Consider the following 16,598-nt stretch of genomic DNA (forward strand, 5'->3'; position numbering starts at 1 on the left):
AGTCCCTCTTCTCCTGAGGTTCTTTTTTTTGAGTCAGCGTCATCGTGCCTATAAGCATTCTGTAAAGACTCTTTACGTTTGTAGAGACCCAATACAATAGGGACAGGGCTCTTGGGTCCCTCAGTCTGCCCGTGGGATTGGGCTCAAAAAAAGCTCTTCGGACTGAGCAGGCAGGTGGAAGATTGTCCTGAAGACCAGGCAGAACAGCTCATAAGAAGGTCGGGGCTATCAGCGTGAGAACAATTAGAGGGAGTCCTAGTAGAATCCCCGTGCATCCAGTGCTGGAAATGTGGAAACTAGGATGGCCATAGGTTGCTGTAGGTGGTGGAGGACAGGGTCCTTAGCACTCATGGCTGTTTTTCTCTTAGCTCCTGAGGATCTTGCTTGTCCAAACCCAGAAGACAGTGCATGAAGCCGGGGGACATCCGCCATGCTCCAAGCAACTTGGCCTCAGGTGAGCTGAGCTTAAGTCTTTTTTTTTTTTAAACTCACTTTAGCTATCACATAATCAGGAAAGGATGAGGAAGGCCTAACTTGGCCAAGCTGTGTTTTCCCTTTTGTGTCTATCTCTAGGGCTATGGCAGATGTAAATATGTACTGGGGAAATGAAAGTTTTGTGTACAGAGAGTGCATGCATAGATTTAAATGGAAGACAGGGGACCCATGCCAATGTGCCAATGAATTCTTTCTGAATGTGGAAATCCAGATCATGTTCTAGAAATGAAAGTTACCTGCTGAAATCAGACTTTTTTTTTTTTTTTTTTTTTTTTTGAGACGGAGTCTCGCCCTGTCGCCCAGGCTGGAGTGTAGTGGTGCTATGATCTCGGCTCACTGCAGCCTCTGCCTCCCGGGTTCAAGTGATTCTCATACCTCAGCCTCCTGAGTAGCTGGGATTACAGGTGTGCGCCGCCATGTGCGGTTAATTTTTGTCTTTTTAGTAGAGACGGGGTTTACACCACGTTGGCTAGGCTGGTCTCGAACTCTTGAGTTCAGGTGATCCGCCCACTTCGGCTTCCCAAAGTGCTGGGATTATAAGCAGGAGCCACCACGCCAGCCTGAAATCAGAAATTCTTTATTGGAGAGATTGCCCACGAATTGTATTGCATGTGTCCCAGAGAGATTAGTATTGTTACTTAAATATACATTTTCTAAATGCTAGATGCAAGGACTGTGAAGTTGAAGGGAAAGCTGGATGTACTCTAGAAACCGGAAGGGGTCAGAGAAAGTGGTTCAATATGAAATGGAAGAAATAGATACCTGTATTATAGGTCATGGTGAGGACAGTGGTTTCTGTACTGGTTCATTGGGAAGGCTCTGAAGAATTTTAGGCAGGGAGATGACAGAGTGACAGAGTTGGATTTATGTATTAAAAGGATCTTCCCAGCCCTTACTGGCAAATTCTGTAGAAAGGTGTTGGTCAATTAAGAAGATATTGCGGTCAGGTAAGATATTAAGTGTTGTCCTCTTTTTTTTTTTTGAGACGGAGTTTCGCTCTTGTCACCTAGGCTCTAGTGCAATGGTGTCATCTTGGCTCACCACAACCTCCGCCTCCTAGGTTCAGGCGATTCTCCTGCCTCAGCCTCCCAAGTGGCTGGGATTACAGGCATGTGCCACCACGCCTGGCTAATTTTGTATTTTTAGTAGAGATGGGGTTTCACCATGTTGGCCAGGCTGCATTTTACTTTTTAATTTAATTAATTTATTTATAGTTTTTATTTTCTGGAGCAGTTTTCGGTTCACAGCAAAATTAAATGGAAGGTACAGAGATTTCCCATGTATTCCCTGCCCCTACACATGTATATACAAGTTCTGATAGAAGTTCAAATACAAGTCTGGTATCAGCACAGTACAATGTCAGTGTCTTTAGAAGAATGGAAATCCTTTTTTTCTTTCCTTATTCTCCAGTATGTCCTAAACAGCATATGAGGTTTGATTGAGAAATAACTTACTGCCAAACCATTTGACACTGGTACTTAAAATAGTTTTTTAGAGCAGTTTTAGTTGATAACAAAATTGGGCAGAAAGCAAAAGTTCCCATTGATCTCCTGCCACCACAAAACGCACAACCTTCTTCAATATTAATGTTCCACATCAGAGTAACACTTTTGTTATAGGGAGTGAACCTATACTGACACATCAGTGTCATTCAAAGTCGATAGTTTACATTAGGGTTCACTCTTGATGATGACATGTATCCACTATTATAGTATTATGCAGAATAGTTTCACTGCCCTAAAAATACCTTATGCTTCTCTTATCCATCCTTACTTTCCCCTTAGTCGCATCCCAGTTGGCAACCATCAATTGATTTTTGTATTCTCTTCATACTTTTGCCAGTTCCAAAATGTCATATAGCCAGAATCATACAGTATGTAGCATTTTCAGATTGGCTTCTTTCACTTAGTGATAATGCATTTCATTTCCTCTATGTCTTTTCATGGCTTGATAGATCATTTTGTTTTAGTGCTGAATAATATTCCATTGTCTATATATACTACGGCTTATCCATTCACCTACTGAACGACACCTTGGTTGGTTCCAAGTTTTGGCGATAATGAAAAAAAGCCCCTATAAATGTCCACCTACAGGTTTTTGTGTGGACAGAAGTTTTCGACTCCTTTAGTTAAGTACCAAGGAGCATGACTGCTGGGTTGTATGGTAAGAGTGTGTTTAGTTTGTAAGAAATTGACAAACTCTTTTCCAAAGTGGCTGTCCCATTTTGCATTCATTCCCACCAGCAATGAATGAGAGTTCTGTTGTTTCGCATCCTGGCCAGCATTTGGTGGTGTCAGTGTTTTGGATTTTGGCCTTTCTAATAGGTATGTAGTGGTATCTCATTGTTTTCATTGTGGTTCCCTAATGACATATACTCTTGAGCATAGTTTCATATGCCTATTTGCTATCTGTATATTTGCTTTGTTGAGGTGTCTGTTGAGGTTTTTTGCCTAGTTCTTAATTGGCTTGTTCATAAAGAGTTCTCTGTATATTTTGGATAATAGTGCTTTATCAGATATGTCTTCTGCAAATATTTTCTCCCACACTTTAGTATGTCTTCTCATGTTCTTAATGTGTTATCCTTTTAAAATATAGTTTAATTCCCCCTCATTTTTTTTTCTTTCAATTGTTTTCTCCAAAACATTGTTTGCTAGTTTTTCACGCATGCTTTCCTAGATTACGTTAAATGATCTCCCACCCCAGCACAAATTTCATGGGTTTTTTTTGGTAGGAGAGGGGATTTTATTGAATTCATGAGTAAATTTGGAGATAATTGACATCTTTACAAGTTTGATTCTTCCCGTTCAGAAACACTATCAGTTCCAATTTATTCAGTTCTTTTTAAATGTATCTTAGTAAACATTTCGTGTTCTTCCATCCTGTTCTCACTGATTTCTCTTAGGTCCATTCTTTGCAATTTTTTGTGTGAATGGTATCTTAGTTTCTTTCAGTGTATCTTCCAGTTGTTTATGATGGTACTTAGGAAAGCTAATAATTTTGGTTTACTTATTCTGTATCTAGATAACTTAGTGAATTGTTTTATAAGTTCTAAATGTTTTCAGTTTGTTTTCTTGGTTCTTAGATGTCTTTAGGCGATAGTTATTTCATCTGCAAGCAGAGATATTTATGTTCATTCCTTTCCTATATATATGCTCCTTTCCCATCTTTTGCAGAAAGTAAAACCTCAGCTTATGGTAAATTGTCAACTATCAACTTTAATGGATTTGCTCTAGCATTTTACTGTTTAGATGGTGTTTGCTGTTGGTTTCTTACTGTCTTCATAAGTTAAAACAATTTTTTTAATGGTGAAACCGTTTTTGAAATAAACTCTTAGGAAATATATATTAAGCATCTGGTACATGTTAGGCACTCTACTGTGTGCTAGTAAACCAATCATGAACAAACAATTCTTGCCTCATGGAGTTACATTCTGGTGGGCGGAGATAGATAGTAAACCATATCATATGACAAGATGAATAATACTGTGGAGAAAAATGAAATAAGGTGAGGTACATAGGGACCATCCACAGGAAGAACAAAAAGATATCCCAAACCCAACTGGCTTAAAACAATGTTTTTTCCTTAATATTAGGTATTTTCTAGGGCTCATGAAACTTGAGAATAGTAGATGGCAGGAGAGGCAGACAGTTTGTGGAAGAAGAGATGCTGGGAGGAGAAAGTTGTGAGAGAACCTCTGGAGATGTCAGGGTGTGAGGTTTGACTTGCTCTAAGTGGAGGTGAAATTTGGTTTTATCTGTGAGCCTGTAGTTACTGTCCTCAGAAGCCCTTAATGGCTTGTTGAAGCAGTACAGTAATTGTATACAGGACAACATGATCCAGTCTGCTGTTTGGGCTTTTGGCTCACATTATTTTGGGGGCCCTTTGGACCTCGTCCTTGCTCAGTTTAAAGACTGGCTCTCCTTTTGAGGAGTGTCTGCGTTTATTTTATTTTTTCCTTTCAGTATCTCTTTTAGAGCTGAGTTCTCCGCTTGCTCTTGTTTGAAGAGACACCCTCTCATAAGGACCTGCGTGCAGAGCCAGCAGAGCTGCTGTAAGCAGTTTGAGTTGCCAGAATTTATCCTTGATATACAGTTCTTCCCTCCTTCCTTCAAGACCAGTTACAGTCATATTCCTTTTTCTCTATTCCCCTGTGCCCACTCCAGTCCATATGCTGCTTTAAGGGCTCCCAGGAGACAGAATATAGAATGTGCATGCAAGAATTAGGAGCTTGACTGTGCCTCTGTTGGTAGGTATTTTACTTTCAGCATCTGAAAAGAACAAGACTGACTGCATAGCGTAATGAGACTCTTCTGGGAGGTGGAATCATCTGTGGGAGCATCAAGGTGAGAAAGCGTACAGGTCATGAAACGTCCTCCAAGCTGAGAGTCTAATCTCTGTGATTTGCAGTATGCTGAACTCTAGAAGAAGAGAAAGGCTGGGTGCAGTGGCTCACACCTGTAATCCTAGCACTTTGGGATCCACTTTCGGGTGGATCACCTGAGGTCAGGAGTTCAAGACCAGCCTGGCCAAAATGGTAAAACCCTGTCTCTACTAAAAATACAAAAATTAGCTAGGTGTGGTGGTTGGCGCCTGTGATCCCAGCTACCTAGGAAGCTGAGGCAGGAGAATCGCTTGAACCCAGGGGGCAGAGGTTGCAGTGAGCCAAGATCGAGATACCTCACTCCAGCCTGGGCAACAGAGTGAGATTCTGCCAAAAAGAAAAACAAAACAAAACAAAAAAAACAGAGAAAGTAGCCAATGGACACCATCTGGAACTGCTCTGGGGCCTCATGGAAGGTTCAGAGGCTCAGGCTTCCAGGGTGGTGTGTGTAGTTTTGAAATAGATGACCCCCAATTTAAATTGGGGGAGGGGGCCCATATGGCCTGGAGGGAGTACACTAAAGATGGTTTGAATGGTGATTTTTGGAATTGAGGAGTTTGAGAAGCTGTTCTCCAAAGATAGGGCAGCACCAGGTTCAGGGGTTAGCCATGTTTTTGGAGAAGTTTGTGAGCCCAGTGTGGGAGACAGCTTGGTGTGTTAGTAGAGCCCACGTTTGTTGTCTGGCAGATCTGTATTGAAGTTTGCGTTCTACCACTTCCTGGCTATGTGATCTTCAGCAAAGTAATTGAACTTTTGAATCTAAGTTTCGTCGTTTGAAAAATGGGAATAGTAATTCTTATTTCACATATGTTTTGTAATGATTAAATGAAAAACAAGATGTAAAATTACCAACCTTGGCTGGGCGTGGTGGCTCACACCTGTAATCCTAGCACTTTGAGAGACCGAGGCAAGTGGATTGCTTAAGCCTAGGAGTTTGAGATCAGCCTGCGCAATATGGTGAAACCCTGTCTAAAAAAAAAAAAAAAAAAAAAAAAAAAATAGGCCGGCATGGTAGCTCATGCCTGTAATCCCAGCACTTTGGGGAGCTGAGGTGGACAAATCACCAGAGGTCAGGAGTTTGAGACTAGACTGGCCAACATGTTGAAATCCTGTCTCTACTAAAAATACAAAAATCAGCCTGGCATGGTGGTGTGTGCCTGTAATCCCAGCTACTTGGGAGACTGAGGCTGGAGAATCACTTAAATTTGGGAGGCAGAGATTGCAGTGAGCCGAGATCACATCACTGCACTCCAGCCTGCCTAGGTGACAGAGCAAGACTCCCTCTCAAAAAAATAATTAAAATAAATAATAAATAAATAAATAAATAAATAAATAAAATAACCAACCTAGGGGCCTGGTGCACAGGGCTAATCAACAAGTATAGTTGTCTTCATTCTTGGGAAGATGGAGATAGCCCCAGGGGAGGGAGTCAGAGAGGGGAACACCTAGTGAAGTGACAGCCTTGATGGATGTGATGGAGCTCAGAAAACTGGGGGACAGATCTGTGCCCAGGGACCTGGCACTGCCAGCTTATCTTTCAAGACTGGTGGTTCAGAGAGGAGGGTCAGAATGGGCAGGCTAAAGGTTTCTTTCAAGAGAGCCAGCTTTCTGATAAGGCAGAAAGGTGGAAAAGAGAAATTTGCAAAATACTGGTGATATTTCTAACATGCTTCTCTCTACATTGTAGACAGTGTTGGGGAGAACCAAAGAGAAGCAGGTGGGGGCTTCTCTTTGTAGACAGTGTTAGGGAGAACCAAAGGGACCAGATGGGGGCTGTGCATGTGCCCCTTGGATGGGTGGATACAGGGTGTATTAGTCCATTTTCACGCTGCTGATAAAGACGTACCTGAGACTGGGAAGAAAAAGAGGTTTAATTGGACTTACAGTTCCACATGGCTGGGGAGGCCTCAGAGTCATGTTGGGAGGTGATAGATCCTTCTTACATTGTGGCGGCAAGAGAAAAATGAGAGAGTTTGGGCAGGGGAACTCCTCTTTTTAAAACCATCAGATCTCATGAGACGTACTCACTGTCACAAGAACAACATGGGAAAGACTTGCCCCCATGATTCAGTTGTCTCGACTCACCAGGTCCCTCCCACAACATGTGGTAATTCAAGGTGAGATTTGGGTGAGGACACAGCCATACCGTATCGCAGGGTGAGTAGTTGCTGTCTGTAGTGGTTGGTGTATAGAAAATAAGGAGAGAGGATTACGGAGTACCTGAGGGTAGGAGGTGCCAGGGGGACAGATCTGTGAAGCCAGGAACCTAGGAGTTGATGCTGTTACCAGGGAGAAAGCAACTGGATGCCAGGCTATAAGAATCAGTAGCAGCTAGGGGCTCCAGAGCTGAGTAGATGGGAGAGCGTTGGGGCTCCCCATTTGAAAGTGGAACTACTGGCTGAGGGCTCGCCCCTGGCTGTGGTGGTGGATGCTCTTGTTTGAGCAGATCTTCCGTGGGGCTCAGAGTTGTGGGTGCAGGCAGGTTTATCCCTTCCCTGAAGCTCAAGCTGCTCCCTTCTTCCTTCTACTCCTCACTCAGAGATTGAGCAGGAACCTGTTGTTTCAGGAGTCAGTGACCTTTGAGGATGTGGCTGTTTACTTCACCCAGAATCAATGGGCCAGCCTCGACCCTGCGCAGAGGGCCCTATACGGGGAGGTGATGCTGGAGAATTATGCAAATGTGGCTTCCCTGGGTAAGGCCTCCCTCCCTCTGTGGCCCTTTGTAACAGTTTGCTATCTTCCTCAGATGTTTTGGGGATTCTAGTAGCCCTTGGATTTGATGACTTCAGAGGAGAGTTTTGTAATCAGCAGCCTCCAGAAATACTGGGTAGGGAAATCCCTGGGTTTCTTTGTTTTTGTTTGTTTGTTTGTTTGTTTTTGCTTTTTTGTTTGTTTTGAGACAGGGTCTTGCTCTGTCATCTAGGCTGGAGGGTGGTGGCATGGCCATGGCTCACTGCAGCCTCAAACTCCTGGGCTCAAGCAATTCTCCTGCTTCAGCCTCCCAAGTAGCTGGGACTATAGACATGTGCCACTGTGCCTGGCTTCCCTTTGGTTTTAAAATTAGACTTCCTTATACTCCAGGAACAGTGTGGTCCTGGGCCCTGAGGGAAAGCATTCTTTCTGGCACCCTAGGTGAGCCCTTTGTTCCTTTGTCCATCCAGTTTTCTGGGGATGTTCGCCCTACCTTTGTGGAAGGGTCTCCCAGGGGAGCAGTAGGTACATTTTTCCTGAGGGAGTTTCCCTTTTTCTGAGTCAGGGCCAGATTGCAGCTTCTTTCTGAGGAGAGTCATACCTCCTTGGCTTTATCGTGGAGCACAGTTTGGACCTCCTTGTCGGAACTCTCACTTGGTCTGCTGATGTTCCATTTCTCTCCCAGATAGCCTGATGGAGGGTGGGCTGAGAAAGATCCCAGGAATAGCTCTGGACATCTCCCCTCGATTTGTCTTTCTCTTTTCTTCATAAAGTAGCGTTTCCATTCCCCAAACCTGCTCTGATCTCCCACCTGGAGAGAGGGGAAGCACCATGGGGCCCAGATCCCTGGGACACTGAGATTCCGAGAGGCATCAGTCAAGGTGAGTATGAGAATCCAGTGGTTAAGTTTCTTGTTTTGCCTTCCTGGTTTACTAGGTAAGAAGCATTTCTTATGCTTCAGGGAACAAAGCTCCCAGTTATTTATAAGTTGATACTCACTGCACTCTCAGACCTCACACTGAGTTCTGACCCTGAGCTTCGAAAGACCGCCTCTGGGAGTACATGGCCTCACACTGTCTGCACATTCATGTGGCTGTCCTCCGAGGCAGAAAAGCTGTGACTCAGTGGCTCCTAAACCACTTTTTTCTTACTTACCGGTGGAGAGGTTTTAATTGTATGCCATTTTTCATTGCAAAGAAGTGGGGTTTCAGCCAAATTTAAGGAAAATATGATTTTTTGGGCCAAACTGATTTATTTGTGCTATAGCTATAAATTTTACTTTAGGCCTTCAGCCCTGAAAAGAATGGCTTTAATTGGCCTTTTTAGTATCTAAATCGCTTAAGAGTTTCACTTGCCATAATCTTTAGATCTACATTATGTTTACCATAGATGGGACTATAGACGAAAGGGCTAGGAATATTCTCCCATCATAGCCCCCTACACACACACATGCACACACACAGACACACATGCACACATGCACGTGTGCACACACACGCCACCTAAAATTTCCCTGAGATGACTTACCAGTCCTGGAAGGTTTTGGTTACTTGCGTTTCCATTTTTTTGGAAGAAAATTTCAAGACTTCTCACACATACATGCTTTTGTATATAGTGGTTCCTTTAGCAGTGGTACCACAGTGGCTTACAGCTCTCTGATCCAACTTCTGTTCCAGCTGACTTTCTGAAACTAATCATCTTTTATCCCAGAATATTGTGTGGAATATTTAAATATAGGATAATTAGGACATTGTTTAGAATTTTGGGTGATTGCCTGGGTTACAGGTAGGACACTGGGATCCATTTTTTTCCTGGTTTGTGTTTCTCAGTCTGCAAGACCTCTTGTAGTGTTGGAGCTGCTTCTCTATTCTTCCCAGTCTCTCATTCCTTTCTCCTCTTCTGGGTTTCTGTCTCTCTTTAAAAAATTTTCCCATTTCTCGCTGTTCTTTCTTATTCTCTCCTTCTTTTTTCTTTCTTGTCTCTCCTGCCTTCTTTCCTTCTCATTCTTGATTCTGCTTCTTCCCATTTCACCTACCTTAGTTCAGTTTTCCAGCCTTCCTCATGGGGAGCACTTCTTGGCTATCTTTCCTGTTCCATTTCTGTGTCTTTACTTCTCCAATTCTATGTCATTATTTTTCTATTTTTTTTTGAGACAGGGTCTAGCTCTGCTGCCCAGGCTGAAGTGCAGTAGCATGATCTCCACTCACTGCAACCTCTGCCTCCTGGGCTCAAGTGATCCTCCCACCTCAGCCTCCTTAGTAGCTAGGACCACAGATGTGCGCCACCACACCTGGCTAATTTTTGTATTTTTTTGTGGAGACAGAGTTTCGCCACGTTGCCCAGGCTGGTCTCGAATTCCTGAGCTCAAGCCATCCGCCTGCCTGCCTCCCAAAGTGCCGATATTACAGGCATGAGCCACCACACCTGGCCTGTCATTATTTTTCTTTGTCTCTCTCATCCTCCTTTATAGATGCTTGTATATAACCATTTCACAGGTATGTTTTTAAAAATTACATTCTGCAAGAGAAAATTAGGAACACTGGATCCTACTTTTCTCCCAGTTTTGTAACTAGGAACACTTGTGGTTTCTTTGGTCAGGTGGTGAGTCCTGGATCAAATATGAAGGGCCAGTTATAAAGCAGGAAGCCTCTGAAGAAACAGAGTTGCACAGAATGCCGGTAGGAGGACTTCTCAGGAATGTTTCTCAGCGCTTTGATTTTGAAAGCAAGGCAATGCAGCAGACTTTCAATCTAAATCCAAACTTGATACTTCGAGGTGGAATGAAGTTCTATGAATGTAAAGAATGTGGGAAAATCTTCCGATATAACTCAAAGCTCATTCGGCATCAGATGAGTCACACTGGGGAAAAGCCCTTTAAGTGTAAGGAGTGTGGCAAAGCTTTCAAGTCCAGCTATGACTGTATTGTACATGAGAAAAACCACATTGGAGAAGGGCCCTATGAATGTAAGGAGTGTGGCAAAGGTTTGAGTTCCAACACAGCCTTGACTCAGCATCAGAGGATCCACACTGGAGAGAAACCCTATGAATGTAAAGAGTGTGGGAAGGCTTTCCGTAGGAGTGCGGCCTACCTGCAGCATCAGAGATTACACACGGGAGAGAAACTCTATAAATGTAAAGAATGTTGGAAAGCTTTCGGTTGTAGGTCACTTTTTATTGTCCATCAGAGAATTCATACTGGGGAGAAACCTTACCAGTGTAAGGAGTGCGGCAAAGCCTTCACTCAGAAAATAGCCTCCATTCAGCATCAGAGAGTTCACACTGGGGAGAAGCCTTATGAATGTAAGGTGTGTGGGAAAGCCTTCAAATGGTATGGAAGTTTTGTTCAGCATCAGAAATTGCACCCTGTGGAGAAGAAGCCGGTCAAGGTTCTTGGGCCATCCCTAGTCAGTCCCCAGTGCCCCTCTCCAGCCTTACCTCCTGTTCTTCTCCAGGGATCCTGTTCTGCTCCAGCTGTGGCTGTGCCTTCACTGACCTTTCCACATGCTGTGCTCATTCCTACCTCTGGGAATTTGTTCATGCTGCTGCCTACATCTGGAATACCTTCTTCATCTGCCCAAATAGTGCGTGTCTTCCAGGATCTTACTCCCACTGTGAAACCTTCCCCAGTTATTCTCACCCCTTCCTCTCACTCCTCATGAGCTTTATCTTGGCAGTCTTATGGTTCTTATGCCCAGTAAATCTCCAACCTAATTTTTTTTTTTTTTTGAGACAGGGTCTTGCTCTGTCACCCAGGCTGGAGTGCGGCGGTGTGATCTTGGCTCACTGCAACCTCCACCTCCTGGGTTCAAGCGATTCTCTTCCTTCAGACTCCCGGCACGCATCACCACCCCCAGCTAATTTGTGTATTTTTAGAAGAGACAGGGTTTCGCCATGTTGACCAGGCTGGTCTCAAACATCTGACCTCGAGTGATCTGCCTGCCTTGGTCCCCCAAAGTGCTGGGATTACAGAAGTGAGCCACTGTGCCCGGCCTCCAACCTAATTTGAGTTTCATTTGTATTTTTTTCCTCACCTTACATGTGTTACAGCTGTTTCAACATAAATTCCATTATCATCTATATACATTTAAAGACCATGTTTATATAATCTGTTCTGGGTAGAAAATGGAAATACTGAACCTTTGCTTTAGTCCCTTTCAGGCTTGAACAACAGTGGCTGTATCTGCATCATGGGGTTGCTGGTGGTAGAACACTTTGGTGTTAGGAAAGTTTGGAAAAGAGGATATCCCTGTATTAGGCCATTATGATTAGAGATAAGCAGCCTGCGAGAAATGTACAAGACCTGTGACTACTGGTAGAGAATTGGAATAAGCTTCCAACAATGGACCGTAGAGATTAATGGAGATTGTTTAGTGGGCCCATGGCTAGGTGGGGTATTAATACAGTTGAGGTTATGTTGCCCTTGCCACACATCTTTGAGAATTTCATACATCTGTGCAAAAGATAGTGTGAAATAGTAAAAAAAAAAAAAAAGTATGTGTTGATGGCAGTGAGAGCAATCATGTCTTTAAACATGAAGTTTTTTTTCTTTAGTTTTGCTCTTGATAGCTAGATGTTTCTTTTAACTTTTATTTCCTAAGTAAATAGACACAAAGGCATTCATCTTTGTTGCGTGTGTTTTGTAGATTTTTCTTGATGAGCATTGTTTTTTTTTTTCTTTGTGAGCACTGGCTTCTATATTTTAGTTCATATTTATGAACTGTTAATATGAATTTGATGAATTACTAAAGAAATAAAAGTAATGCTGTAAAGCCAACTCAAGGGGAATCTGAATAAGCCTCCAAAATTGTTTTTTTAGAAATACAGGGAGCTGTTTAGTGGGTCAGTGGCTAGGCTTATGTGGTAGGTTAGTAAAGTGGAATTTGGGATTGCTCTTGGAAGTGGCTTTGATGAGGATCCTTTACAGCCATTCAGAGGACTGTGTGAAGTAGTTACTGGGAAAAGAACTTGAATTATGCATTTATTGGCATTAATGTAAACATTAAGTCCTAAGCATTGGTAGAAGGGTCCATATATTTTTTTCTTTTGTGCTGCTATTGCTATCTAGATGTTTCTCTAGAACAGTAATAGCAAAACCTTTACATTCTTGGTTTTAAACTTTACCATGTGCCTGAATTACGTGATGTGCATGTAAAAAGAAGAGTTTTCTGTCTTGTAAAAATTCTGATTTTGAATATCTGTGGTGATGGCCAGATTTTTAGCATGGACCATACTTTGAGAGATACACTTCAAACAGAAAATGCCCACCCCTCCTCCTTTACCCAGCTTAAACTCTATGGTCAATTCTTAAAATAATTCCTTTACAGTCTCCCTTAACTCCCTTGCCCTTCTCTTGCTTTGTCATGCTTGCTTGGCAAAACCTCATCTCTGACTAAATACAGTTCTTTGCCTTCTCTGTTCCTGCACCAGAAGTGATCAAGAGAAAGCCTACTACCATGCTGAATTGTCACTTTAAATTCATGACCAGTAACTTCATGGAGGCCCTTAATGTTTCCTGACGGTCATACTACACTTTTTGGAGTCCACTTAACTCCCCTGCTTTCCTAGGCCACTACTTTATACTTCCTCTCTTCTTTAACTTCCAAAACATCCCTCTCAGTTCTCATGCTCAGCTGATGGTTGTGCGAGAGAACAGCAAGCTCCAGAAAGTGGCTGTGCCTTCAGCCCCGTGCCGGAATGAGAACATATGGAGCCAACCTGAGTGCAAAGGAGCTGTGGCCACCTTGTTTCGCCCATCTACTTTTCAGCCTGCAGCATCTGATTCTTCACCACCGTATTCTCAGTCACTTCCACGAAATAGTGCTACTGTTTTAAGGTTCCGTCACACTCAGTAACCCACTTCTGGTTCCTCATTCTGTGTCAGTGATCAGTAGTAGACTGAATAATCCACCTTAGATTTGCTGCATACTATTAATTAGCTTACAAAATGTCTAAGAGGAACTAAGCTGGGATGCCACATAGGCAGAAGCCAGGAAAAATGACCAACCACAGAACCAAGTGGTTCCAGTGGAAACTCAGCAGCTGCTGGTGCCTGCTACTGGACTGCCACCCCCATTGAAGACAGAGACTGGACTACCAGGAAGGTCGTTTCACATTCTGTAGTAAAAAATATCCCCACAATCATTTTGGTAGGGTCTTCTGTCTTCAGCTAGGGTGTACCTGCTCAGTGGGAGTTGGTTATATGTGTATGTCCAAGTTGCAGGGGCTTCTGGGAAATACAGTTTTTGGATTCTGCCTGGGAAGACAGTCATAATATGGAGAAGTCTGAAAATGGGGAAGGGGTTTTCAAAATACGTTGGGCAGCTGTAAAATATCAGATACCCATTATAGGCATTGAAGGTGACCTAAATGACAGAAGGATGCACTATATTCATGGGTAGGAAAGATTAGTTTCATCAAGATTTCAGTTTTTATCAAATGAATTCATAAAAACAATATCAAAATTCCAGAGGGGCCTGTGTATAGAGAGGCAAAGGATACAGAGTAGCTAACCCAATTTTGAAGAACAAGGTAGGGGGTTTTATACTACCAGATATTATATACAATGATCATCAAACAGAACAAAGCAAAAAACCAAACTCCCCAAACCCAAGTTGAAAAAGAAAAAAAAAAAAACACCCTACACTGTAATAGTATTATTATTTTTTAAGATGGAATCTTGGCCGGGCACGGTGGCTCAAGCCTGTAATCCCAGCACTTTGGGAGGCCGAGACGGGTGGATCACGAGGTCAGGAGATCGAGACCATCCTGGCTAACACAGTGAAACCTGGTCTCTACTAAAAAAATACAAAAAACTAGCCAGGCGAGGTGGTGGGCGCCTGTAGTCCCAGCTACTAGGGAGGCTGAGGCAGGAGAATGGCATCAACCCAGGAGGCGGAGCTTGCAGTGAGCTGAGATCCGGCCATTGCACTCCAGCCTGGGCGACAGAGCGAGACTGTGTCTCAACAACAACAACAACAAAAAGATGGAATCTTGCTCTGTTGCCCAGCCTGGAGTGCAGTGTTGCGATCTTGGCTCACTGCAGCCTCCATCTCCCGGGTTCAAGTGATTCTCTTGCCTCAGCCTTCCAAGTAGCTCAGATTACAGATGTGTGCCACCACGCCCAGCTTATTTTAAAATTTTTAGTAGAGACGGGGTTTCACCATGTTGTCCAGGCTGGTCTTGAGCTCCTGGCCTCAAGTAATCCCCTCCCAAAGTGTTGGGATTACAGGCATGAGCCACTGCGCCTGGCCTGTACCATGATTTGCTGAAATTTTTAAAAATCTAAAATAAGGTACTGTTTAGAAATATACATATTTTATATAAAATTATAAAGGAAGCACAGAGAGGTAAGCATTAGTGGCACAGCTGAGAAAATATAAAAGGTAGTTCCGTCTCTATCCTGTCTCCTTTATTCTGCTACTGCTCTCATTCTGTCTCATCTCAGGAATCCATTCCCAAGTGCTGCCTGCCAATTGTCCAACACCCTCCACCTTTGCCACCTATTTCTTGTGTAAAACAGATGTTTGTTTCTAAAATATAATGAATTAGTGATTATCGAAGTACAGGCATACCTCATTTTATTGCACTTTGTTTTATTGTGTTTTGCGGATATTGCATTTTTTACAAACTGAAGTTTTGTGGCAAGCCTGTGTTGAGCAAGACTATCGGCAATTTTTTTTTCGACAGTGTGTGCTCACTTCATTTTTCTGTGTCATGTTTTGGTAACTTACAATATTTCAAACTTTTCATTATATGCGTCTTGATGATTAGTGATCTTTTATGTTTCTATTGTAATTGTTTTGGGGTGCCACAAACTGCATCCATGTAAGATAGTCAGCTTAGTTGATGTGTGTATGTGTGTGTTCTGATTACTCCACTAACTGATGGTTCCCCATGTCTCTCCCTCTCCTCAGACCTCACTATTCTCTCAGATACAACAGTATTGACATTAGACCAACTGATAACCCTACAAATGCCTCTAAGTGTTTAAGTGAAAAAGTCAGCTTAGTGAGGAAGGCTAATGTCAAAAGCTGAGATAGGCCAAAAGTTAGACTGCTTCTGCCAAACAGTCAAGTTGTGAATGCAAAGGAAAAGTTCTTGAAGGAAATGAAAAGTACTACTCCAGGGAACACAGGAACGATAATAAAGTGGCCGGGTGCAGGCAGTGGCTGACACCTAGAATCCCAGTACTTTGGGGAGCCAAAGTAGGAGGATCTCTTGAAGCCAGGAGTCTGAGACCAGCTTGGGCCACGTAGCGAGACCCGTCTCTACAAAAAATTAAAAATTTAGCTGAGTGTCATCGTGCATGCCTGTAGTCTGATGTGCTTGGGAGGCTGAAGTGAGAGGATCCCTTTAGCCAAGGAGTTTGAGTCTGCAGTGAGCTATGATTGTGCCACCGCACTCTAGCCTGTGTGACAGAATGAAACCGAAAAAAGTGAAACAGCATTATTACTGATATGGAGAAAGGTTTAGTGGTCTGCATAGTAGATCAAACCAACCACAAATTCCCTTAAGCCAAAGCCTAATCCAGAGCAAGGCTGTAACTTCCATTGTATGAAGGCTGAGAGAAGTGAGGAAGCTGCAGAAGAAAAGTTTGAAGCTAGCAGAGGTTGGTTCATGAGATTTAAGAAGTCATCATAAAAGTGCAAGGCGAAGCAGTAAGTGCTGGTGTAGCAGCTGTAGCAATTTATCCAGATCTAGCTAAGTTAATTGATGAAGTTGCTACACCAAATGAGATTTTCAATATAGATCAAACAGCCTTCTTTTGGAAGAAGAAACCGTCTAGGACTTTCATGGAGAGGAGAAGTTAGTCCCTGGCTTAAAAGCGTCAAAGGACTGCTCGACTCTCTTGTTAGGGGTTCGTGCAGCTGGTAACTTTAGGTTGAAGCCAACGCTCATTTACCATTCAGAAAATCCTAGGGCCCATGAGAATTAAGCTAAATCCACTCTGTGTGTGCTTTAGAAATGGAAGAACAAAGCCTGGATGACAGCACATCTGTTTACAGCATGGTTTACTGAATATTTTAAGCCA

At 43.0% G+C, this 16,598-nt stretch overlaps 1 protein-coding gene across 13 annotated transcripts in view; it reads left to right on the forward strand.

The window, feature by feature from the left end:
* The window catches only part of ZNF621 (zinc finger protein 621), a 32,798-nt gene extending 19,090 nt beyond the window's left edge, over positions 1–13,708 (forward strand). For 7 of the 13 annotated variants that reach the window (XM_033212135.1, XM_033212133.1, XM_033212134.1 and 4 more), the window contains 4 exons: positions 369–454; positions 7,443–7,569; positions 8,341–8,448; positions 10,166–13,708. In XM_033212135.1, the coding sequence (XP_033068026.1) occupies positions 431–454; positions 7,443–7,569; positions 8,341–8,448; positions 10,166–11,226 (1,320 nt within the window). In that variant the 5' untranslated portion in view covers positions 369–430 and the 3' untranslated portion in view covers positions 11,227–13,708. The remainder of the gene's footprint in view (positions 1–368; positions 455–7,442; positions 7,570–8,340; positions 8,449–10,165) is intronic. The other 6 variants (XM_033212139.1, XM_033212138.1, XM_033212137.1 and 3 more) reach the window with 3 other exon arrangements.
* The last annotated feature ends 2,890 nt before the right edge of the window (positions 13,709–16,598 follow it).

Source organism: Trachypithecus francoisi, unplaced genomic scaffold (assembly GCF_009764315.1).
Source record: "Trachypithecus francoisi isolate TF-2019V2 unplaced genomic scaffold, Tfra_2.0 Lachesis_group0, whole genome shotgun sequence".
Lineage (NCBI taxonomy): Eukaryota > Metazoa > Chordata > Mammalia > Primates > Cercopithecidae > Trachypithecus > Trachypithecus francoisi.